This window comes from Microcaecilia unicolor, chromosome 8 (genome assembly GCF_901765095.1).
Source record: "Microcaecilia unicolor chromosome 8, aMicUni1.1, whole genome shotgun sequence".
In the NCBI taxonomy this organism is placed as follows: domain Eukaryota; kingdom Metazoa; phylum Chordata; class Amphibia; order Gymnophiona; family Siphonopidae; genus Microcaecilia; species Microcaecilia unicolor.
Window position 1 is genome coordinate 177,744,936 of NC_044038.1, and position 24,243 is coordinate 177,769,178.

Genomic DNA, 24,243 nt, shown 5'->3' on the forward strand with positions numbered 1-24,243 from the left:
TTTTCGAGGTAAGCGGGTACCTGCAGTGCCAAGAGAGATAGGGGCCCTTTTAAAAAAGGTGTGGGACAGCTAACGTGCAGGTAGCGTATGCCCAATCAGCACTTCCACCGGGATAGCGCGTGTGCCAAATTCCACGGCAGAAAATAATTTTCTGTTTTCTACTGCGGGCCGTTCCTGCTGGTAACCAGCAGTGCATCCATGTTGGCACTGCTGCATGGTTACCATGTGGGTAGAGCGTGAGCCTTTACTGCTAGGTCAACGGGTGGCGGTAAGGGCTCAGGCCGTAAATAGACGCGTGCTAGTTTTAATATTACCGCAGGCCCATTTCCCGACCCATTAAAAAAATAGCCTTTTTCCCAGCCGTGGTAAAAAATGGCACATCACGCAACTAAACACATGCCCCACACAACTGCAGACCACTTTTTACTGCGGCTTTGTAAAAGGACCCCACACAGTGACTTACCCATGGTCACACATGGTGTCAGTGGAGGGAGTGGGATTTGAACTCTGGTTTCCCTAGCTCTCAGCCCACTACTCTAACCATTAGGCCACTCCTTTTCCAAAATATGCAGTACCACAGAATATTTAAGGCTCCTAGTCTGAAAAAGTTGGAGCCTGACTAATTTTGATTCTGAAAAGAATTAGCCACATCTGATTTCTCTACCTGCAGACATAGAGCCAAGGGCATTCTACCAGTTCAGGTATAGCGAACTATGATCCCAATAACAGCTGAGAAATGTTTTTTCCCTTGTTGACACAGTTAAAATGTTGCAACTGGTCACATCATCTTTCCCTAACCTTCTACACAAACCCTGTGGTGGGGTAAACCAACACCTCAGATCACACTGTGGGGGTCTTTTACTAAAGCTTAGCTCAAGTTATCTGCTGCAGAGCCCATAGGAATAAAATGAGCCTGGCTGCAGATAACTCGAGCTAAGCTTTAGTAAAAGATCCCGTGTGTAAGTGTCAAATCTCGAAACAGAAGCCAGTGCAACCTTCTCCGCTCTGTGAATTCCTGAATACTTTGCTACTGCATATGTGCCACTGGGTTCTCAAAAAAAAATGTGTTTAATAGAGTGGACAAAGCATAAGTTTTGTCCAATGATCTTTAAATTTAAGATAAAAAAAGTGACAAGGAAAAAAATGTAAACAAAACAAAACAAAACAAAAAAAACCCAAACCCAATGTGTTTATGGTTTAAGTGTTCTGAAATGGTTTTGTTCTCAGCAACAATGGCATACACTGTTCAAACTAAGTAACACAATTACATGTTACAATCCTTTATTGAAGTAGACCCGTTCACATCCCAGGCTGGTTTCTCTGAGCTTGGCTTGCAGTTCTGGTTCCAGGCGTGTTACAGACATGGAGCTGAGGGAGAAAGGGAGTAAGAATTGTAAATTTAAAAAAAATGTACTGCTCCTTCCCCCGCCCCTTCCACCCGAAACAAAAACGATGAACCCGTCTTCAGAAGCAATCAAGAATGGTGATTGGTCACAAGCATGCTGTATAAACTGTCCATTTCAATGTGTTAATTTGCCAATCAGGAATCTCACAAAACAAGAAGGACAAGGTTTGATACATTTCAGTCCATGTGTACAACTAGTGGATTCCTTAATAAAAGCCTTAATTATACATAGGTTTATCCCAGTACTTTCTATGAACTACTGGGACCAGGGCATACCAACACAGGTCTGCAAATTACTAATGGCCCAGTTACTTCAAAGCAAATTTTGCTGAAAATAGCTCTTTCAAAGTTCTTTTACATCTTACTTCCCATTTTGAAAGACCCTGGTAATAAAAGGCCTCTTTCTGTTGGTACGGGATTGACATCTCATGTAATAAGGGCGCTGTGTCTTTACTAGTAAATAAACCCTACTGCATTATCACTATCTCTTTTGCATTTCTTTTCTTTTTTTTGGGTGGGGGAGGGGCAGGGAAGGAGAGGGTACTACTCAGTTTCTACTGGGCAATAGCACCATAAGCCTTTTATTTGTAATTACCAGCCCGTCTCCCCAAATACACTTTCTAGAAATTCCCTCATCCTCAGCCACTGAAGCTAGCGTCCATGGATTTTGGCTTCCTCTGGACAACAGCAACCATGCACCCCGACCAGCAGATGTCAGCAACAACCAGTGAAATTGACCACTGACTGCTTTCCTCTAAATGTCTCCAGTGCCCCCCCCCCCCACCCCAGCCAGTCCAAGCAGCAACAACAAGCCTTAGGAACTGAACCCAGTCTCCTGGTATGACAGCACAAAGCAGTTCGACCGAGCCACCAAACCGGTTCCATTATTTTATTTATTTGTTACATTTGTATCCCACATTTTCCCACCTATTTGCAGGCTCAATGTGGCTTACATAGTACCGGAGAGGCTTTGAAGTCTCCGGTGAACAAATACAAGGTAATGTTGTGATAGGATAGAGTTCATGTATCATGTTCAATCCTGCACCGTATTAATACTTCCTCTGAACTATTCTTGGCTGCCAGGCTTGGGCTAAAATGTTAAACATGGCAACCTGTTAGATTTTCAAGATGTTGCTAATCAAAAACACTCTTCACTATATTTGTGTTCAACAATTCGCTAGACCTCAATATCTCAAATGTCTTTATCAACAGGAAGGAAAAGCCTCAGATTCATACAGGAATACATTTGTCAAACCTGTTCCTAATCCATCATAGGCTGAAAAACCTTCCACCTTCCTTCTATTTTATTACAAAATGTCTTGATTTTTCAATTTTTTTTTCAAAATCATTTTTATTAACAGCAAAAGCAGGATATAACTCACTTAATAATACAAACAGAAGAAACAAATTTCAATACACTTCCAATGCAACAGAACTGAGGTGCTCCCACCACAAGACTTACCCCCCCTCCACTTTACTCCTACCCCTTGACTGTCTCTGTTACAAAACAAGAAATGAATATCAACACAACAGTTTAGCACTCCACTGCGGGCCAAATGAGATAAAGAATTCCCAAAAAAGTTCCCACATGTGGGTGAACTTTTGTCCAGCCACCAAATTTAATTTACCCAACCACATTTTCTCTGTCATCAACAGCTGAACGCCAGTGGGCTAGCATGGGAGGGGTAGCCAGAAGCCAGTACAAGAGAATACATTTCTTCCTCAAAATTATAATCCACCGGATTCTATATATGGCGCCTAGATTCCGTGTGGAGATATGCACGTAACAAGGTAAATCAGCATTTTTAACAGGACAAGCAATAAAAAACACTAACTGGCAATAATTACAATTTATGCGTGGAAATCACTAAGCATATTCTATAAAGAACTGCGCCTAAATTGCAAAGCGCACAGTTCAAAATAAACAAGCTTAGTGTAAAAGGGGTGTATTTATAGGCATTTCATGGGCTTTCCAAACCTTCCGTGCATAATCACAGAATACTGGTCAGTGCACCTAAATCTATGTGCACAGATTTACACCAGATTTTTTATTTGCATAAATGAATTTGCGTAGATTTAGGCGCTACAGTATCGACCATGCGTATTCTATACACCGCGCCTAAATCATATAGAATATGCTGAACTCGGTGCAGATTTTTTAGGTGTCATATCGAATCTGGCCCAATACGGTAAAACTTAAAACAGTTTTGCAAATTTTTACATACAGTTAGAATTTTAACAGCTACTTAGCTCTTGAGCAGGTCACTAGGAGCCCAGTGAACTGCTCAATCCTAAGTAGCTTCTAAATTCTAACTATATTTAAAAATGTGAAAAATCTGAAAAATTAAGATCTTTTGTAATAAGAGAGAAGGAAGGTGGAAGGTTTCTCAGCCTATGATGGATAAGGAACAGGTTTGACAAATGTATACCTGTATGAATCTGAGGCTTTTCCTTCCTATTGAGATACTGTGGTCTAGTGAACTGTTGAATTGTTGAACACAAATATAGTGAAGAGTTTTTTGATTATAAGATATTTACTTCACTCCTTTGTAATTTGGTTTTGTGCTAATCAAAATTGTACAAGCACATCGCTTAGTATTTTGCTGTTTGGCATTTGAAACACAGAAAAGTAGGTCATGAGGTTACTAAAGAGTTTTGTACCTTTTTTGAGGAAATAATGCACAGCAGAGAGGCGTGGCAAACACCAGACTGTAAGAGAAAGAGAAGCAGTTTAGGCAGACTTTCAATGAGCCTGTGAGAGGCCCCACACCAAGAAAGGACATTTAATAATGAATAACCATTCTGTGATTAGCCTACACTCAAATTCTCTAGTAAAGTGGCAAATATTAGCGGCCAGCTTTTGAAGATTTTAGAAGCGCTGTTATGCAAGTAAATAAAATGCAGACAATCAGCTAAATCAAAACTTACAAATGTACGGTTGCCAGAATTATTCAAAATTTGTCTTTCTACAAAATACATTTCTTAGTCCAGAAATTTCCTCCTCTGTTTTTGGGCATTCACTCACAACTACCTGGGATTGCTCCCTACCTCATAAATGTAGCCACCGCTAGCCCAGTCTATAGAGACCATAGACTGTGCCTTTCTCTGTTGCAGGGGAAAAATGGAAATCCTGAAAACCTGACTGCATTGTGGCCCTCAAGGACCAAGGCTGGACACCCCCTGCTCTGTAGCCTGGTATATATGCAACCAACATTCAACCTGTAGGTATCACTGTTGAGCAATGGCTAAGACTCCCTTCCCCATTGGGCTGCGAGTGCTGCTTCTGCAACATCCCTGTCACTGGGTAGCCCAGAGAGCAGAAGTTGGACCTGGGAATCAACATGGCAGAACTGCTTTGAAGTCACTGGGTGGCCTAGTTTCTACACATACTGTATTTACTTTCTAATTGTGTTGGTAATTAACTGTTCCACCACATTCTGAATCCATGACAAAACTTCTGTGCAATTAATTGGGAAGTATTACAACATAGGATATCAAAGACCACATACCACCAAAATTCACTAGGAATTATCAAAAAAGAATAGCCGTACTGGGTTGGACCAAAGGTCCATCAAGCCAAGTATCCTGCTTCCAACAGTGTCCAATCCAGGTCACAAGTGCCTGACAGAATCCCCCCAAAATAGCAAGATTCTTATTGCTTACCTCCAGGTGTAAGATGTGCCATTCCCCAAGTCTATTCTCAGACTTTATGGACCTTTCCTCTAGATGTGGTCCAAAACCTTTTAAACCCAGCTTTTATCTAATTCTCTAGCAATGAATTCCTAGAGCTTACACGTTCCATGAAAAAAATATTTTCTCAAATTTGTTCTAAACGTACTGCTTAGTAACTTCATGATGTGTCCCCTAGTCTCAACTGGTTCTGACTAAAGCAATCTGACAGCAACTGTTGATGCTCTTCATTTCCTGCGGTATTACTGAAAAACTGATATATTTTTTTTAAAATAACGACTGCATTATTAAACAAATGATCTTGCTTACCAGAATCCAACCAATCCAACCTGAATAGGGGCGCTCATCCAGGGGAACCGCTATTCGTGTTTAAAAAGAGAGGAGAAAAAAAAAAGATGCCAGTTTTTCTTATGCATCGGTAGAGTTTTACTATGATGTTTGTAGAGGGGGAAGATATCAGTAAATACAGTTTCAAGTTTATTAATTTCTTGATATATCATCTACGAGGATCCCAGCTAATAGGTTTAAAATATTAAATGAGCAGGATGGGAGACAGGTGTCATATGCCACCCATTTCTCCATTCTGTGGGACCTCTCTGAGACTAAACACATTTATGTATGTTGATTTGGAAACTGTTTAGGTTTGAGGGTGACGTATACGTTTTTGAAATAATACATAAGATACATTTTCACTGGTGATCTGTACCAGGACAGGACCCAGAAAAATCAGGCAGATAAGGATAGCCCACCAACCCAACTTTTTGTCAATGTAGCTTCCTCTACAAATAGTCTGCTTTAAGCATAATTTATAATATACACAATAACACAGAAGATATGCCCATTATTCCTTCATTCTCTTCTTGCTTGCACAGATGTTTATCATCTGGAATAGGAAATATCATCAATATCTTAGTCCGGGTATATCTTCCCCCTTGTTCTGTTTATTTGGTGGTATCTTGTGAAATAGTTAAGAGTCAAAGGAGATCGGACAGCCAATGAGTACAACTGCTTTTGGAATGGTCTAAAAGTTCATAACAAGTCAAGAGCCATTATCTCATTCATTAATCACATGGTCAAGTTGGTGGAATTTTCAATGGCCACAAGAGTCACAAGGACAAAATTTAAAATTCTGCTACCATTATAGCTAATACTGGGGTTGGGGAGGGAGAGAGGGGAAGGGTCTTACCTTTAGGAAGGCTTTCTTTTCCAATGTATTCATTATAAAAGGAGGGATGGCTGCAACAGAAGAATATATTTCAAGACCTTCTCATGCTTTCTACGTATTAATCGTATGCTACCACACAATTGGACGTCCTTAGTGCAGCGACCATGTCAATCTACTTGGAAATAAAGGTCAAACAAGTTGAACCAATAAAAAGGGTTTCATGTAATACATTGGTGATGACTTTCTCAGAGCTCCAGGTCCAGGCAGGATTAGCTACATTGTCTGAGTACCCAGGAAAATTGCAGGCTGAATTATATTTGAGAATGATCTCAGAGCGATAAGAAAACACCAGAAGAGGACATGGAACGGGGAGGAATTTGATTGGTTTCCTGTACTATGTAGAAATATTACCTAAGGGGTCCTTTTACTAAGGTGCCCTGGTGTAGACATGAGTATTGGACGCGCAAGAAGGTCCATTTTTCAGTGCGCCTGCAAAAAAGGCCTTTTTGGGGGGGCCAAAATGGATGTGTGGCAAAATAAAAATTGGCGCGCCTCCATTTTGGGCCTGAGACCTTACCGCCACCCACTGTCCTGGCGGTAATGGTCTACGCGTGTACAATGCTGGATTTCTGCCCAGTTGGCGAAAACGTCTGGCACACTTAGTGGCCGCGCGTAAAAAATGAGATTACCGCCCGGGCCACACGGTAGCCGGGCGGTAGTTCAAAACTGACGCACATATGCGGCTTAGTAAAAGGGCCCTTTAGAATCCAGGACACATTCTTCTTTGGAGGCCATACAATATTCAACCACACACATATAGGTATTGGCTGAAATGAACATCACACAACCATCAATCGGGAAGCACTGGGTTCATAACAGCCATTTGCAACACCTCAGCCCCAGCAGGTACATTACACTAACATCAGCTTGCTTACTTTTTTTATTATCTATGAGATTGCAACACCTAGAGGTGACAAAGCATCTGAAAAAAATGTAATGGCACACAAATTAATTTCAAAACTCTCCTAAAATGGTCAGTGAAATACTGAAACTCACTGCAACACACTCATCCACCCTGCTAAAGAAAAATTGTTACAGTAAAGAACCATTAACAAGAACCCTATCCAGGGTAGGGGGTGAGGGAACAAACAAAACACATGAAAACTATTTCCACATCTTAACACTTCCATTAACGAGAACAATGACCTTTACTTCTTTCTGTCTGGGTTGTCACACAGACTTTGGCTACATCACTCATTAAATAGTGCCCAGCGTTTCTGTAACTCCACTTGCCATCGTGCGTAAAGCCTGGGCAGAGCATGAGGGGGAAGGTGTACAGCACTGACCCATGCCAGGAGCAGCCATAAGAATCCTGGAGATGACGACCTGAGCGATGGCCTGACGAGCAGCGCTGGCGGATTCACCTAGTCTGTTTCCATTTTCGTCTGTGACAGGGATGCCGTATTTCAACTCCCTAGAAAAGAGAGAGAGAGACTGATGCCCATATACTGAACAGTATGAAGTAGGTGCCTCCATTTAGGTACTGATGACATGAGGCACCTAGATTGTGTTATATGAACACGAGCAAAACCCAATAATCGGCACACCAGCCTTAGACCTGGCGTAGCTGCAGCAGGGACGCATGTAAATTTACAGTATTGTATGTGTTGCGTAAGTGGGTGCCCCACCCAAGTACATTTCCACCCCCCCCCCCCCCCCCCCCGCATTTATATTCTTTGCCACTTATGTATGCTATCATGGAATTGCACTGGGTTGCCCTGAAGTCATTTTGCGGGTAAGTCTATATTTATGTGCTAAAGTGGCAGGTAGATGTGGCGACCTGTTATAGGATTTGCCCTTTAAATGCCTGTGCTAGAACTGAATGTGCATTTAATGCAACGTTAAAGCAGGGCCATCATACATTTTTGCAGAAATATTTCTATTAAAATCAATTCTTGGCGTTTGTGAGAAGCCCAAAAAGGCACAATTTCATTTTTTAGTAGATAGTTGCACAGGGACAGAAATTTCACCCATCCCCACCGGAATCTAACCTACACCCACCCAGACCCGCTAAGATCCATTCCATACCCACAATTAACGTTCTTCATCCTCACCTGTACCCTCATGGCCTCCCATAGTTTTTTTTAGGTGGTATTCACCATTCAACCACTGAGGGTTCTAAGCTCAGTCTGGTATTCCTGCTACCTCTCTCGGCATACCAAGCCTTATTCTAGCATCACCAGAGGTTCTGACTACACTCCCACGGGAATCCCGTGGCAACTTCTTTCATCCCCACGAGATTCCCGCGTTTCTCATTCCTGTGCAGTTCTCCATTTCTCAGAACCTGCTTTCATCATCTGTGAAATAAGCTCTCCAGCCCGTCCCTGTCTTCCAAGTGAAGCTCCACCATTAACAATGGAAAGGAAAAGAAACCATTCATTCCCAAACCCAAAAAATCAAGATATTGCCCCAGAGGACACAACCTTTCTGACTGTGGGACAGAATTGCCAACAGTAATTTTGGGAATCAGAGGGAGAATAAAAAAATCAGTTCAACTAAAGACCCCATCTAAACCCTACACGCAAGGTGCCTTACCTCTGCCTCATTAAAGGGATATTGATGCAGTTAGCAGCAGCCACAGCAACGAAAGGAACAAAACGCCCTATAAGAGGCGAGACGTGCTGTATATAGAATGAAAAGGCAAACTCAATGTCACAGTCTTTAATGGTCTTCTAAAAACCTTTACACTAAACTGTAAAGCAGCAATAAATGTTTCAAGGGAGAAAACCAAAGTTAAAACGGCAATAAAACTTTTATTTAGCTTTAAGGTTTTTCCATGCTGTGTCAGCACAGTTTATTTCCCAAATTCTTTTCTCTCTGACGTCCCCCTAGTGATGATCTCATGATTCAATGATATGCAGAAATAAATGAAAGGCTTCTCTGAAAGATTATATTTAAATGTCATCAGTGATTCAGATCCTAATTCAGATCATACAGGTGAAATCTGCTCTACAATGAAGGTACACTCAGTAACCTTCGTCCTTGTCTGGTGTGACTTTGGACTCGAGCAATGTGGTGGGACCTTGAACACTACTACACCTCCCCTCCCCCCCAAGGAGCTTTCATTTGACCTGGGCAGTATAAATAGGGTACCTAGCACTTATCCTCAGGTGTCTGCAGTATATTATTGTTATAGGTGCCAGGTTAATGTATGGATGAATGGTGTTAGAGATTTGCAATTTAGAATATTTCCTAGAGACAGAAAAGAAGGCTCTTGCCTTTTTTAATATTCTTAAAACTGCAACAATAAGGTGTGTTATGCAGGTCATCTTTTTAAGGTTCAGGTTACTTCATTAGTTAACATTTATTTCATTATCCAGATTCATCAAAATCAGTTTTTTGCCATTATTTAAAGTTTTTAGAACAATTCAATTTTTTAAAATAGGATACAAAGTAACACATGCTTAATAATGCATTTTAGAGAGCACATCTCACAACCCAAAACATTTTTTTCAATGGCTGGGTTCTTGGACCTCTACAGAACTCTTGCATTCCAAATAGATCCATAACTTGGCACTTGCATGGCCTTGAGTCGGCTCCAGCCTTCTGAAAGGACTGCAAGAAAGACTGTTTGTGCCGCCAGTCATGGGGAGGCAAGTAAATCCTACACACCAGTCTCAACTGAAATTTCAGCAAATTTGATTTTGATGAATCCTTTTTAACAATGAGGTTGAGAAAAAGATGAATTAAGTATCACAACACAAAATTAAATCATTAGGATATGATGATGGAAAGCATGTGTGCCGTAGCGAGACATACCAGACCCAGCAGTGCAAAAAAGCTATTTTGCTTCGCTGTCTTTCACCCAGGGCTCAATTTATCCATCCCCACAGCAACTGCCATGAAAGGAGGTATTGAGGGACCAAACGGAGGGGGGGAGGGGGAATGGGGGAAGAAAGCAAAAGCTTCTAAAGCAGAGTGAGGACAATGCAACTGCCCCAGCAAGAGCTTTGAAAGTGGCTAGGTTTTGTGTGATCTGGGCTAATGGCAAGAAGGTCAGGACAGCAGAGTCCACAATACACCTGCTAAATCCTACCCTTGCTGTAGCATGTAACCTTACCTTATTTTTCATTTATCTATGGGATCGGGCAGACTATTGAGTTAGGAACAATTTCACCAATAGTGAAAACTGGGTTTTTAAACATCATCTGTATTTAGCTTTTTAAAATTGTTCAGAATTAATGACTGGAAACTGATGCCATCGTAATTTTTTAAATATATTATATTGTGTGTAATTGTGGCTTTATTTTTATGTTTTATTAAGTTGTATTATGCATTCAACTCAGTTGTAATATGTTTTTTTTAAGTTTCCTATATTAAGTTTTCCTATATTTTGTTTAACACTTCACAGCACGTGTAAAACCTGTTTTCTCCCCTGTCCCTTTGAATCCCTGTAACTATCTGCACGACTAATATTCCGCCAATGTCGTTATGCTCATATTAGCCCTCTCCTCAAGTCACTTCACTGGCTTCCTATCCGTTTCCGCATACAGTTCAAACTCCTCTTATTGACCTATAAGTGCATTCACTCTGCAGCTCCTCAGTACCTCTCCACTCTCATCTCTCCCTACATTCCTCCTCGGGAACTCCATTCACTGGGTAAATCTCTCTTATCTGCACCCTTCTCCTCCACTGCTAACTCCAGACTCCGTTCCTTTTATCTTGCTGCACCATATGCCTGGATTAGAGTTCCTGAGCCGGTACGTCAAGCTCCATCTCTGGCCGTCATCAAATCTAAGCTAAAAGCCCACATTTTTGATGCTGCTTTTAACTCCTAACCCTTATTCACTTGTTCAGAACCCTTATTTTATCATCCTCACTTTAACATTTCCTTATCTCTTGTTTGTCCTGTTTGTCTGTCCTAATTAGATTGTAAGCTCTGTCGAGCAGGGACTGTCTCTTCACGTTCAAGTGTACAGCGCTGCGTAAGTCTAGTAGCGCTTTAGAAATGATAAGTAGTAGTAGTAGTAGACTTCCCCTCATACCTACATTAGCCATACAAAAGTGGTCATCATCTTTTTCGCTTTTATTCTCCCTCACCTTACACATTTTCTTCACACATGGGAACCTTTTCTACACACCTCTCTCTCTCTCACACCTACTCAGATACTCCCTGGATGTGTAATACAGCACCCCAGGATCCATACTGGCAATAAGATCCATTCCACAGATTGCTTCTATGGATAGAGCAGATTATAAATTTTTTAAATAAATAAGATGGTTCTAATTTTTCAATACTACAATTTAAGAAACACATATATTATAACTTGCAACCACTCCTTTACGCAATGCAAATCAAATGATGGATGCAGAAGTGTGTGAAAGTGACCCTTGGAGTGAATTTTTTGTTTGGCAGGTGTGGAAGGAAACAAAATCGTCTGTCTACTGTTGTGTGAGAAGAACACTGTTAAGTGCTCCTGTAAGTTTACAGGCAGTAATACGTGTCCCTCCTTGCCTTTGGCTCTCAACTCTAGAAAAATCACAAGCTGATCACTTCACCGGTCAGTTATTAACTACATGGTCCATATCAGAAAGGGATAATGAGGATCATGTCCATTTTAATGGAGCTGAATCCAAGGACAGGCTGATCTGAAAATCCAAGTGAAGGGTGCACACTCTGTTTTCCTGATTCACCTAGGGTTACACCACATATAAACATACAGGGTGAGGCCAAAAAAAAGTAACCCCTTCCCCCGTTTTTTTGCCATTTTCTCTGCAACTGCTTCGAATTTCAACATAAAATTTTACAGCTTCATTTGTTGTTACTATGTGTTACTATGTGCTGAGTAAAATGAGATTATTTTTAAAGTTAAAGACTTTTTTGTTTTTTATATAAATGATAAAATTAGCTACGAACTTTTTAGCTTGATCACCCAGCGATTTTTGCACGCTTAAAAATGTTTGTACTGTAAAAAGGGGAACCAGCTTACTATTAATGATGTCACAGTGACTCAGTGTCTAGGAAGCAAAGTTGGAGGCCTATGACAAGCTTCATCCAAAGCCGCAAACAATCGCCAAACTCAAGGAAGTTCTGCAGAAGATCTGGGATGGCCTGGTACAAGGACTAATTCCCAAGGCTATTAAGAATTTCCTAAGGCAACTGAAGGAGTGTATTAAAGCTGGGGGTGGACACTGAGCATTCAGGGCGACTGCAAAATTCTGACATATTGTTAATTGTATTGCTTGAATTAAGTTATTTTACTATGTTTTATCTCAAACGTTTTTAATGTGCAAAAACTGCTAGGCAGTAACGCTAAAATGTCAGTAGCATCAACATAGCTTAAAATGATTAAATGTTGTTTAAGTATGTAAAATTTTAAACACAATTGTTAACGTTAACGAAACGGCCCGAGAATCTTTTTAAGTCCTGGATGTGGGTGAATTGAGCCCTTGGAGAATGCAGCGCGCACCTTCTCTTAGGGTCGGCCATCACGCTTCCATTCTCAACCAGTTATCATAATATAAGAAGATGAGGAATACCTTGGTTAGTGCATTAAGTCCTAGAGCTGTTGCAACAGCACCTGTGGTGGCAGAAACATAAGCTGTTCCCAGTTGGCTAAAACAACAAAAAGTGAGAACATTTGCGTCTGTACAAAACCTTCATTTGTGTTAAAACCCCATCTGGATGCAACTGTTACACCCAGAGCATGCACTGCATCGATTCTCAACAACAGCAACAAAAAAAAACCCCAAACTGCTAACCCACTAGACTGCAAGAAGGAGCAACGACGACTGTCTTAATTCAACTTTGCAAAGTGTCAAATTGTGTAAACCAAGGGAATGAAAATAGAACCTTATTGTGGGTAAAGACGATAATGCATAGCCTGTTTGTCCACTTCTCTTTCTTCTTGCAATACCACCGACACTAAATCTCTGGAATTACCTATGACATGACTCTGATCAAAATAGAAGAACCAACCAATCTCACAATCCAGAGAAAAGCGCCGACGGTCAAGGAGATGGGGGTCACACTAACGTAAGCTTTTGCCAAACATGGACACCAAGCGCAGTATCTTGTTTCCAACAGTGGCCAATCCAGGTCACAAGTACCTGGCAAGACCCCAGAATTACAGAAGTCACACTGAGAATTTAACCGTTATTCATTGTTTTTACAGCTGTAGAATTCTGGTAGGGTCCTCAAGTGTCAGGAGTGCAAACTGTTTAAGAACCCCTGATGCAGACACATGCCAAAACAAGGCCATGTTGGGTCAATGAATAAACTTGGTGTGACTCCTGTGATTCTGTTACCCATCTCCTTGGCCACCTCCACTCATAACACCGATCAAAGGAAGTACATAGCATTAGTGACATAAAAATCCCACATGACTTTTACAATGTTGTATTACATTCAATACTTAATATGGGTGTTCAAGACTTTAGGATGCAATTATAGACGTCGGATGCAATTCACCTAGTTGACTGAAGAAGTCAACTGGGGGTTCACAATCTGACAAGGTGTATATCATTGTTCTGCCCCCCCATTACATGGGGCAGCTTGTGCTGTCTGTGTATATCATATGACCTGTCTGTATATTATTAAGCTGTGTATATGGACCAGGTCTCTGCATTTCTGCAGTTCTTTGTGATTAGCCTTTGTTAACACCTGTGTCCTGCACTCAATGTGTTTTAGAACTTTGTTACTGCTTGCCTCTAGACATGCCGGGAGGAGCAGAATTCCCCCCCCCCCCCTCAACTGCTTGGAGAGAGAGGTGGAAGCTGTACCTAAGTCTTGGATCCAATGTGTAGAAGGCATGAACTTTCCATGCTGAAGCAGTAAACTGCTGCTAGATTTTTATCCTCTCAGGGTAGAAAGGTATAGTGAGTTTTCATCGCTGTGTGTGGCTGCTTACGGTTTCTGTGCTTGTTGATGTCAATGAAAATGGTAACGGAATTCAAACATGCGTGGGATAAACATAAAGGAATCCTGTTCAGAAGGAATGGATCCTCAGGAGCTTAGCCGAGATTGGGTGGCAGAGCTGGTGGTTGGGAGATGGGGATAGTGCTGGGCAGACTTATATGGTCTGTGCCGGGGCTGGTGGTAGGAAGGCGGGGAAAATACTGGGCAGACTTATACAGTCTGTGCCAGAGCTGGTGGTGGGAGGCGGGGCTGGTGGTTGGGAGGCGGGGATAGTGCTGGGCAGACTTATACGGTCTGTGCCAGAGCCGGTGGTGGGAGGCGGGACTGATGGTTGGGAGGCAGGGATAGTGCTGGGCAGACTTATATGGTCTGTGCCGGGGCTGGTGGTTGGGAGGCGGGGAAAATGCTGGGCAGACTTATACGGTCTGTTCCAGAGCCGGTGGTGGGAGGCGGGGCTGGTGGTTGGGAGGTGGGGATACTGCTGGGCAGACTTATACGGTCTGTGCCCTGAAGAGGACAGGTACAAATCAAGGTAGGGTATACACAAAAAGTAGCACATATGAGTTTATCTTGTTGGGCAGACTGGATGGACCTTGCAGGTCTTTTTCTGCCGTCATCTACTATGTTACTAATATTTCAAATTACCAGGCACTGACAGTGAATGCTCCCTTGTGCTGAAAGCCAAATAGTCAGAAATACAATTGCTTTCTCCCCACATAGTGGAGGTAATTTTATAAAGAAAATCTTGTGTGCAATGCAGATTTAACATGCAGAAAAAGAATGTTACAGTATGTATTTTTATGTGGTCCAGGTGCATGTGTGTGCATTTTCATGCGGGCCATGCAGGCGTGTTCGTAGGATGGTGGATTGCACATATGAGGGATGGGGGTAAACAGCACAGAAAACCCACTTTCAGCACATTGAACTCCACCTGTGTGTCATGTAAAAAGTCCTACCTTATAGTAATTGGAGCATCCCCACTTCTGTTGGTGTAATTTACAATCGCATTGAAGGACTGGTTAATCCACTGCCAAAACACAACAGCTGGAGTAGTTCTAAATAAAAAACAGAGGGCAGTTTTTAATCAAAGCAGGTTTAACTTCACTGAAATCCATGGGAATTCTGCTACGTTTTTAATAAAATCTTCTAAGACATGGCACTGATATTGCATTTTCTTTATAATATGTTATTTTGCAATGAGTTTGATTTATTTCTGTCTGTTATTACTGATGTATAATTTTATTCTTTTTGGAAACCGCTTTGAAAACAGTACAGCAAATATTTTAATAAAGTCTTTTTTTTTTTTTAACTAGGGTACAATTGCTAGGGGCACAATCACCCAGGACCTTCACACCACTGTTAAGAAACTTGTGCTGTGCAGTGTATAAGAAATAAACAGGACAGACCACACTGGCCAGTCAATCCCGTATAAATTTTGCTACCTGCCTAAGGTGGTAGTTTGTTTGTGTGTGTGAGACCTGGGTTCTTTGAACCAAGGACAATTGCACAATCAAGCCAGGAATGGCACTGATAAGCTGGTTCACGAGTGCTTGTGCACGCTCTGAGCCTCTCTGCTGGAGAACTTTGCTGCACAGATTTTGCTTGGTGGAAAGAACTGAAGAAAAGATATGTGAGAAAGTCTCTTCCTTTCCTTCACAGGTAGCTGAAAATTAAGTCTCACAGCGCCACCATGAGTTCACTGTAATACAGGTGGAAGATTACAAAAAGAGATGGCAGAAATTAGCTGGACCAAGAAGATTAGCTTCAAACTAAAGATTCACAGTAGAGTTATGTTAGCTCACAGAAACATAGATAATGGCAGCAGATAGAGACCATGAGGCATATTTTCAAAGCACTTTGGGAGGCTAAGTTCCATAGGTTTCTATGGAACTTTGGGAGGCTAAGTGCTTTGAAAATATGCCTCTATATGGCCTATCCAGTCTGTCCATCCAAACCATCTACTCCCCCTATCACTCCCTTAGAGATCCTATGTACTTGGTGCCAAGCTTTCTTGAATTCAGATGGTCTTCATTTCCACCTCCTCCAACATGAGACCACAACTCGGGCATTCGGCACACACTCAGACGTATCAACCCCCGCCCCCTTCAATACCACACTACAAGCCGTATCTTCGATAGAATTGGATTTATTTTGGCCGCAGCCAGGAACATCAAAATTGTTACAACTTAAACAAATTACATTACATCTTCTACTAATCATTATGCCAGCATGCATTTCTACCCGGGTACACAGCTTCTACATGTAGTTGCATATTCTGGGCCACAGGCCAAGCCGTACCAAGCCCCTGTGGCCCCCTGTGCTGTTTTCCAAGCACCCGACGTCATTTGGAGGGGCATAATTGAATGAAAACGCCTATCTCCATGGGCGTTTATCTCCGAGAACGGGTCAGTGAAGGGGCGGACCGAACCGTATTTTCGAAAAAAATAGACGCCCATGTTTTATTCAACAATGTGTGAGCTGGGCGTTTTTGTTTTTCAGCGATAATAGAAAATGAAAGCGCCCAGCTCAAAAACGAATAAATCCAAGACATTTATTCGTGGGAGGGGCCAGGATTCGTAGTGCACTGGTCCCCCTCACATGCCAGGACACCAACCGGGCACCCTAGGGGGCACTTTTACAAAAACAAAAAAAAAGGTCAAAGAGCTCCCAGGTGCATAGCACCCTTCCCTTGGGTGTTGAGCCCCCCAAATCCCCCTCAAAACCCACTGCCCACAAGTCTACACCATTACTATAGCCCTAAGGGGTGAAGGGGGGCACCTACATGTGGGTACAGTGGGTTTGGGGGGGTTGGACGACTAATAAGCATTAAGCAGCACAACTGTAACAGGTAGGGGGGGATGGGCCTGGGTCCACCTACCTGAAGTCCACTGCACCCCTAACAACTCCTCCAGTGACCTGCATACTGCTGCCAGGGAGTTGGGTATGACATTTGAGGGTGAAAATAAAAATGTGTGAAACATCATTTTTTTGTGGTGGGAGGGGGTTAGGTACCACTGGGGGAGTCAGGGGAGGTCATCCCCGATTCCCTCCAGTGGTCATCTGGTCATTTAGGGCACTTTTTGGGGCCTTATTCGTGAAAAAACAGGGTCCAGGAAAAGTGTCCTAAATTCTAGCTAAAAGCGCATACTTTATTCCCATTATCGGTGAAATGCGCCCATCTTTGTTCGGCAGATAACCACGCCCCAGTTCCGCCTTCGCCACACCTCTGACACGCCCCCATAAACTTTGTCCGCATCCGCGACGGAGTGCAGTTGAAAACGCCCAAAAATCGGCTTTCGATTATACCGCTTTATTCGTTTTTGTGAGATAAACGTCCATCTCCCGATTTAGGTCGGAACTTGGGCATTTTTCTCGTTCGATTATAAGCTGGTCAGTGTCTCCCGTTGAAGGAGGCACCTACTACATTTACTTCTCCTGCTTCCAAATTCAAAAGGACTTCCTGTGCAGTTCAAATTCCTCTCTCCTCCTCCCTTGCTCCTCCCCTTCTTTCCTGCCCCCTCCCCTTGCTACCCCTTGTTTCCCTCCCACTACTACCTCTGCTCTCTAGCTAGGCCCTCCCTGTACCCTCCCCCACACTTCTGTCTTCGCTGGCCTTCAGCCCAGTTGTGGTCGGCCCCCCTTTAATGGGTGTGCCTGGTTCTTTCCACAAATTCACCTCCCTTTCTGTGAGGAAGTATTTCCTCAGGTTACTTCTGAATCTATCCCCTTTCACCTTCATCCTATGCCCCCTCATTCCAGAGCTTCTTTGCAATTGCGATTCACCTCCTATGCATTTATGCCGCGTAGGTATTTAAATGTCTCTATCATATCTCCCCTTTCTTCCAAAGTGTAAGTATTGATATTTTTAAGTCTGTCCCCATACACTTTATGACGAAGACCACTGACAGTTGCCACTGTATGGACAGACTTCCATTCTGTTTATATTGTTTTGAAAGTGTAGTCTCCAGAATTGTACACAATACTGAACATGAGGTCTCACCAGAGACTTAGACACAAGCATTATCATGACAAGGAAACCATTTGTGACAAAGTCCTGGATTCAGCTTAAAAAAGAAAAAAAAAGTCAACAGATGTGGCTTCCCCTCTCCAGCGAGACACAAAATACTGACACAGAAACCTGCAGCAGAGTTTTGGATTTCTAGCACTGAAGGGGAACCAACCCGGCAAGTATGGACAGGACCGAACCAGAACCACAGATTAGAAATGACAATATCAGTGGGATCCCCCATAGAATATCATAAGGCCAGTCCTTTGGGAATTATTACAGGGGCCTGTTTCAGAGATTTCTCAAAAATGCATACACATGCTCACAATTTTTCACACATTGCTTATTTCACTGTGGATAGAGAAAACTAATCAATAAATAAATGCCAGCTGGACTCACCTATAAAAGGTCATCATACACCCTGTGATTGTCATGTTCATTGGTACCTGAGCAGACATTCGGCCAATGAGAATCATTTTTTCACCAGTGTCAGGGTGAAACGCAGAATCATACACATACTTTGCTCTCCACAGCTCATCTTCCGTTAGACCAGGATCCACAACACCTTGCCTGGAATAAAACAAAACTACATCACCAATGCGTCCGTCGGACACCCATGCTGCAACTATTTACAAATCCCCTGCCTACGTCACAAAAGCATGCTTGACCAACATGTCCAACTGCTCAATCCCTGAGAAATACTCCAGTGAATCACTCTCCTTTTAGGGCTCTGCCACACGCTGACCTATTAGGTGTGTTTATACTGCTTGGAAGATGCTTGCCCTCAATAAATTGTTTTGCTCATCAAAAGTGCTATAACTTCTACAGTACATTGAGAAAATCTTTTTCATTAATGTCTCTTGGTCCCTGAATTAAGAGAGATGTTTGCAGTGAGCGGGCCTGCAAGCCCTTGGGAGTTTGCCCTTGAATGTCCTTGGACTGTAGGGTGTCTTTAATCCACTTTGTAGGTGTAATATGTGCAGGTTAAGTTGTGAAAGGCAGCAAGGGGATTTCACAATGCTTTTTTGGGCTCATGTCGCTGCAGTCCCCAGCAGAAGAGTCCAGAGTAATCCCTATAGGAGCATTTTCCTAGAATAGACACCCATTCACTTGTGGAAATTTCTCTGAAAATTACCTCTCTATATATACACATGGAAATCTTGAATATTTTATATGCGAGACTACCACTGGGGATCGACAGCCCCCTTTTGGATCCAGATACTGGCAAGGGCATGAGTGACTGGGGATCACTCCTAACCAATCCCAGTAGACACCAGGGATGATGACAGTAGGTCTGGAAGGGGGCTGTGATTGATCTCATGGTGGATTGTCATTAGGGACAGCTTCAGCAAGCACCGGCCCTTTCAAGATGCGGCCGAGGAACATCATGCAATGGTTTAAGGCTGCATGATGTCATGAGGTCACTGACAAGTGATTCTTTTAACATGGAGGTCAGCAACTGCTGTGGTACCACAGGTTGGCGATTCCTGTGGTAAGTTGCAGTAAAAGCCTGCCTTTTACATCAGTTCGATAATTTCTCCCCCCCCCCCCCCCAAAAAAAATGACAATTCCAAATTAATTTTACTTCTTCTACCTGTATATAATATGTAAACTGCTGCAACTGTGGCCACAGAAAGGCAGTATATCAAATCTCAATCCAAATTCTTATTTGCTTTTTATCATCTACAAAGCTGCAGAATTGTTCTGGAAGGCTTAATTCAAAAGTTCCATTTATTAAATCTTTAACCTACCTGTTTACAAAGCTGCGTTAGCAACTGACCTACCAAGCGGCAATGCCGACATAGCCAGCATTAGTGCCGCTTTGTAAAGAAGGGGTAAATTTGTTGACACACAAAAAAAAACATTTTTGTCAACTTAGTTTAGCCCCTACAGAAATCCCTATAGTAGAAGAGTAGCCTAATGGTTAATGAAGTGACCTGAGAACAAGGGGAACTGGGTTCAATTCCCACTGCAGCTCCTTGTGACTCTGGGCAAGTCATTTAACCCTCCATTGCCCCAGGTACAAATAAGGACCTGTATATAAGCACAGAAAGGCAGTACATCAAATCCCTTCCCTGTCACCTAACACTGCATTTTGTTCCTGACCATATCAGTTCATCACCCAGATCAACCCCAAACAAGCCAATCCAGTTCTGTTTTCACCTGCACAGCAAGAACTACACCTCTGTGCATTTAAAGAAGAAATCCAGGATTGGAACAGCCTCTCTGCACGGACATAGAAGCAGTGGCAACTCCAGTTTTAGGCACCAAAGATCTACACACTGTGCCAACACACACAGTACACTGCTCTGGTACCTGTAATTGTGCACTATTTGTCTAGCGTGTTCCAGCTGCTCATTCGGCAGCAGAATATTCCTGGGGTCGGTGACTGTAAAGAAGTGCTTGGCTCTTCCCACGAAGGTGCTCTGATCCCAGCGGGGCTCCTTGATGTTAATATTTAAGGGGATCGTCATCGCCATTTTCAGGACTCTGACAAGAGAAGGAGAGAGAGTGTAAAAACACGGAACTGGATTTGCTTGATGTTAAGGCAATATACTTTATGGCAGAGGTGCTAAAGAGCGAATATGCGGCCCAGATTACGAATGGACACTTCCTCTTTCATGGGTCATATATAGGGGCATAATTGAACGGCGCTGGCCAAATAGATGGCCGGCCATCTATTTGGCTGGTGCCGCAAACAGCGGTTCCGAATCTTATTATCAAAAAAAAATAGCCAGCCATCTTTCGTTTCGATAATACGGTTGGGGCCGGCCAAATGTCAGAGATGGCCGGGTTTGAGATGGCCGGCATCGGTTTTCACCAATAATGGAAACCAAGGCCGGCCATCTCAAACCCAGCCAAATCCAAGGCATTTGGTCATGGGAGGGACCAGCATTTGTAGTGCACTGGTCCCCCTGACATGCCAGGACACCAACCGGGCACCCTAAGGGGCACTACAGTGGACTTCAAGAATTGCTCCCAGGTGCATACTTCCCCCCTTACCTTGTGTGCTAAGCCCCCCCCCCCCAAATTTGCCCCCCAAACCTACTCCCCACAACTCTACACCCTTACCATAGCCCTTATGGGTGAAGGGGGGGCACCTACATGTGGGTACAGTGGGTTTTGGGGGGGGGGGGTTGGAGGGCTCCCATTTACCACCACAAGTGTAACAGGTAGGAGAGGATGAGCCTGGGTCCACCTGCCTGAAGTGCACTGCACCCACAAAAAACTGCTCCAGGGACCTGCATACTGCTGTCAGGGAGCTGGGTATGACATTTCAGGCTGGCATAGAGGCTGGCAAAAAAGTTTTTTTAAAAATATTTTTTTGGTGGGCGGGGGTTGGTGACCACTGGGGGAGTAAGGGGAGGTCATCCCCAATTCCCTCCGGTAGTCATTTGGTCAGTTGGGGCACCCTTTTGAAGCTTGGTCCTGAAAAAAAAGGACCAAGTGAAGCCGGTGAAATGCTCGTCAAGGCCGGCCTTCTTTTTTCCATTATCTGAAGCCGGCCATCTCAAAGCATGCCCCCGTCCCGCCTTCGCTACCCTACCGAAACACCCCCTTGAAGTTTGGCCGGCTCTGCGACAGACTGCAGTTGGCGCCGGCCAAAATCGGCTTTCGATTATATCGATTTGGCCAGCTTTAGGAGATCGCCAGCCATCTCCCGATTTGTGTCGGAAGATGGCCGGCGATCTCAAGCTTAGTGAAATCAATCCATAAGGGCCGGCAGTTCCAGCTGGAGTGTATGCCATTTCTGGGTGGCGGTAAGTGCTCCCGAACGCATGGTCATGCAATAAGGATTAACTTACTGCTTGGCCATTTTTTAAAAGTTTTTTATGATCATATCTGGGGGCTTCATATATCACACTGCAGTTAAAAAAAAAAAAAAACACCACCTAGACCTGGGCAGCACAGAAACACCCATTTCAGCAGCATATAAATATAATTAAACATGACCACGACAGAATATAAAGCATTTGACGGAGTAAACCGTATCCACAATGGTCTTTACTTCAACTGAAAAACTGACTTTTGTAGTACGACTCCAAAAACTGTCAGATCATGGCTCTACCAGGCTTAAGTTGTACTTGAAGATAATTAAAAAAAAATAAAATCAGAACCCCAAAACTGAAAATGTGCTAACCAGGTTACCTAAAAATAAAAAAAAAAACCTGGTGCCAAATTTTTGTAAGCACAAGGTTATCCTGTTAACCTGAAGTGTGTAAAATTCTCACTCAATATTATGCCACAGACAGTCTACAACAGAGGTGTCCAGCCTCAGCCCTTGTCCAGTGGGGGTTTCAGGATTTCCACAATGAATAAACATGAGATCTATTTGCATACAATAGGGAACTGACTTGGTTCTCAGGGCTAGAAAAGACATTGTACTCTGTGGTATAGAGATTAAAATGCTTGCAATTCAGCAAATCTTGCCTAGAATAATTGAAGCCACGATACAAGAAACTAATTCTAATATCTCTGACTCTTCCAGGCCTGAATACCCTACAACTAATGTTGGGTCACGTCTGCATCTGCAAAAAAAAACCCCTTAAAATTCCCCAGCAGAGAGATTGATGAGAACCATCTTCATCTGAAAAAGAAACTAATGATCCGTTGCTCAAACTACAATGCTTTAAGCAAAAGCTACAACTGAAATGCTGTACAGGGCAAAATGTGAGAATAACCGTTTACAGTCTGTTTCTGCAAACAGCTGCAGAATTATTTCATAAAATGATGATTACAACAGAACGATATTCAAAAGGACTTCTCCAAAGACGTACATGTCCCTGTTTGTAAGGGTACTGCAGCCTCACGTCGCCTTCCTTTCTGGGTTACCTCAGTCCCACTAAGCCATAGCAGCATCACTCCCTGCCACACCTGGGAGTTGCAAACCAAGCCTTCTTCCCATCAGCACCCTTGGATGGGTTGCAGTAAAGTGGCCACTACATCAGCCTTATATTGTACAGCAAAAAAAAACAGCCTTGACTTTTTCTAGGCATGTTTCACATCAGGCAATGCCACCTATTGATGGCCTGCTACACTTTAGGCTACAGTTGACATGGCAGCAGAAAATTAAAAGGCTCACTGGCCCAAACTGGACGCTATCATACTCTCTTCCCAGTGGGGCTTTCAATCCTTTGTGATCCAGTGGGCCCGACATCCCCCACCCCCAAAGCGTGCCTAAAATATAAACAGTCCTACTACCACCAAAGGCCTGCTCCTTCCATAGGGTTGGTTCAGCCTGGACCTCCTCCTTGACCTCAACTTACCCTTAGGAGCATGGGATCCCCACTTGCTCCTGCCTCAGCAGCTGCCTGTACAAATATGGTGCTGGCTGACCCCCCAGCAGAACTACCACTAGAGGGCACACTTCCAAATATGTATAATGAAAGTATCTCATGACTACTATTAGGGGTCTACAGGCACCTTATAAGCAGCCACTACAGCCAGTCTGCACCATAGCTGAATAAGCAGAATGCCGCACTTGTATAGGGAAGTTGGGGTGCATGGAAGTACTTATGTAGGGAGGGGAGCAAGAGTGGCCTAACCCTATGTAAGGTGGGGGGGGGGGGGGGTGAGAGACTTTTCTACATTTGAGCCCTTCATCAACACGAGGGAAGGGGGCCTCAGACCCACTGGACCATCGGGGATTGAAAGGTCCAGGGGACCTCCAATTCAGGTCAGTGGGTCTTTAATTTTCTACTGCCGCTGCACAAAGGACAGCTTGGTGCAATGCTTACAACGTGCACTTTTCACCCGGTTTTGATTTTCTTTTTGTGATGCACTAGTAGGAAAATGAGTCCATGTTAGTTTCATACCACTTAAACAGTGCTTTAGTTTCTTGGTTAATGAAATTCAACTTTGCACAACAGAAATCTTTGGAGGGAAAAGTCCAGTAGAATTACTTCAGGCCCAACACTGATTTCAAAAGACAACAGCTGAGGACTTTAAACTGTGTGCAAAGGTTCATGAAAGCTATAGACTTGGCAATTCTAGCTTTTGATAAAAAGTTTCAAGTTCAGTTTACAGCTTTTGCCTTGTGGATCAGCCTGTGCTGGGAC

At 43.1% G+C, this 24,243-nt stretch overlaps 1 protein-coding gene across 3 annotated transcripts in view; it reads right to left on the reverse strand.

Annotated features, from left to right (window-relative positions):
* Nucleotides 1-301: 301 nt before the first annotated feature.
* The window catches only part of SFXN1 (sideroflexin 1), a 30,055-nt gene continuing 6,113 nt past the window's right edge, over nt 302-24,243 (reverse strand). For all 3 annotated transcript variants that reach the window (XM_030211639.1, XM_030211640.1, XM_030211637.1), the window contains 10 exons: nt 20,501-20,674; nt 18,584-18,754; nt 15,135-15,233; nt 12,801-12,876; nt 8,856-8,941; nt 7,607-7,734; nt 6,282-6,331; nt 5,405-5,454; nt 4,067-4,114; nt 302-1,368 (listed from right to left, as the gene is read on the reverse strand). In XM_030211639.1, the coding sequence (XP_030067499.1) occupies nt 1,272-1,368; nt 4,067-4,114; nt 5,405-5,454; nt 6,282-6,331; nt 7,607-7,734; nt 8,856-8,941; nt 12,801-12,876; nt 15,135-15,233; nt 18,584-18,754; nt 20,501-20,664 (969 nt within the window). In that variant the 5' untranslated portion in view covers nt 20,665-20,674 and the 3' untranslated portion in view covers nt 302-1,271. The remainder of the gene's footprint in view (nt 1,369-4,066; nt 4,115-5,404; nt 5,455-6,281; nt 6,332-7,606; nt 7,735-8,855; nt 8,942-12,800; nt 12,877-15,134; nt 15,234-18,583; nt 18,755-20,500; nt 20,675-24,243) is intronic.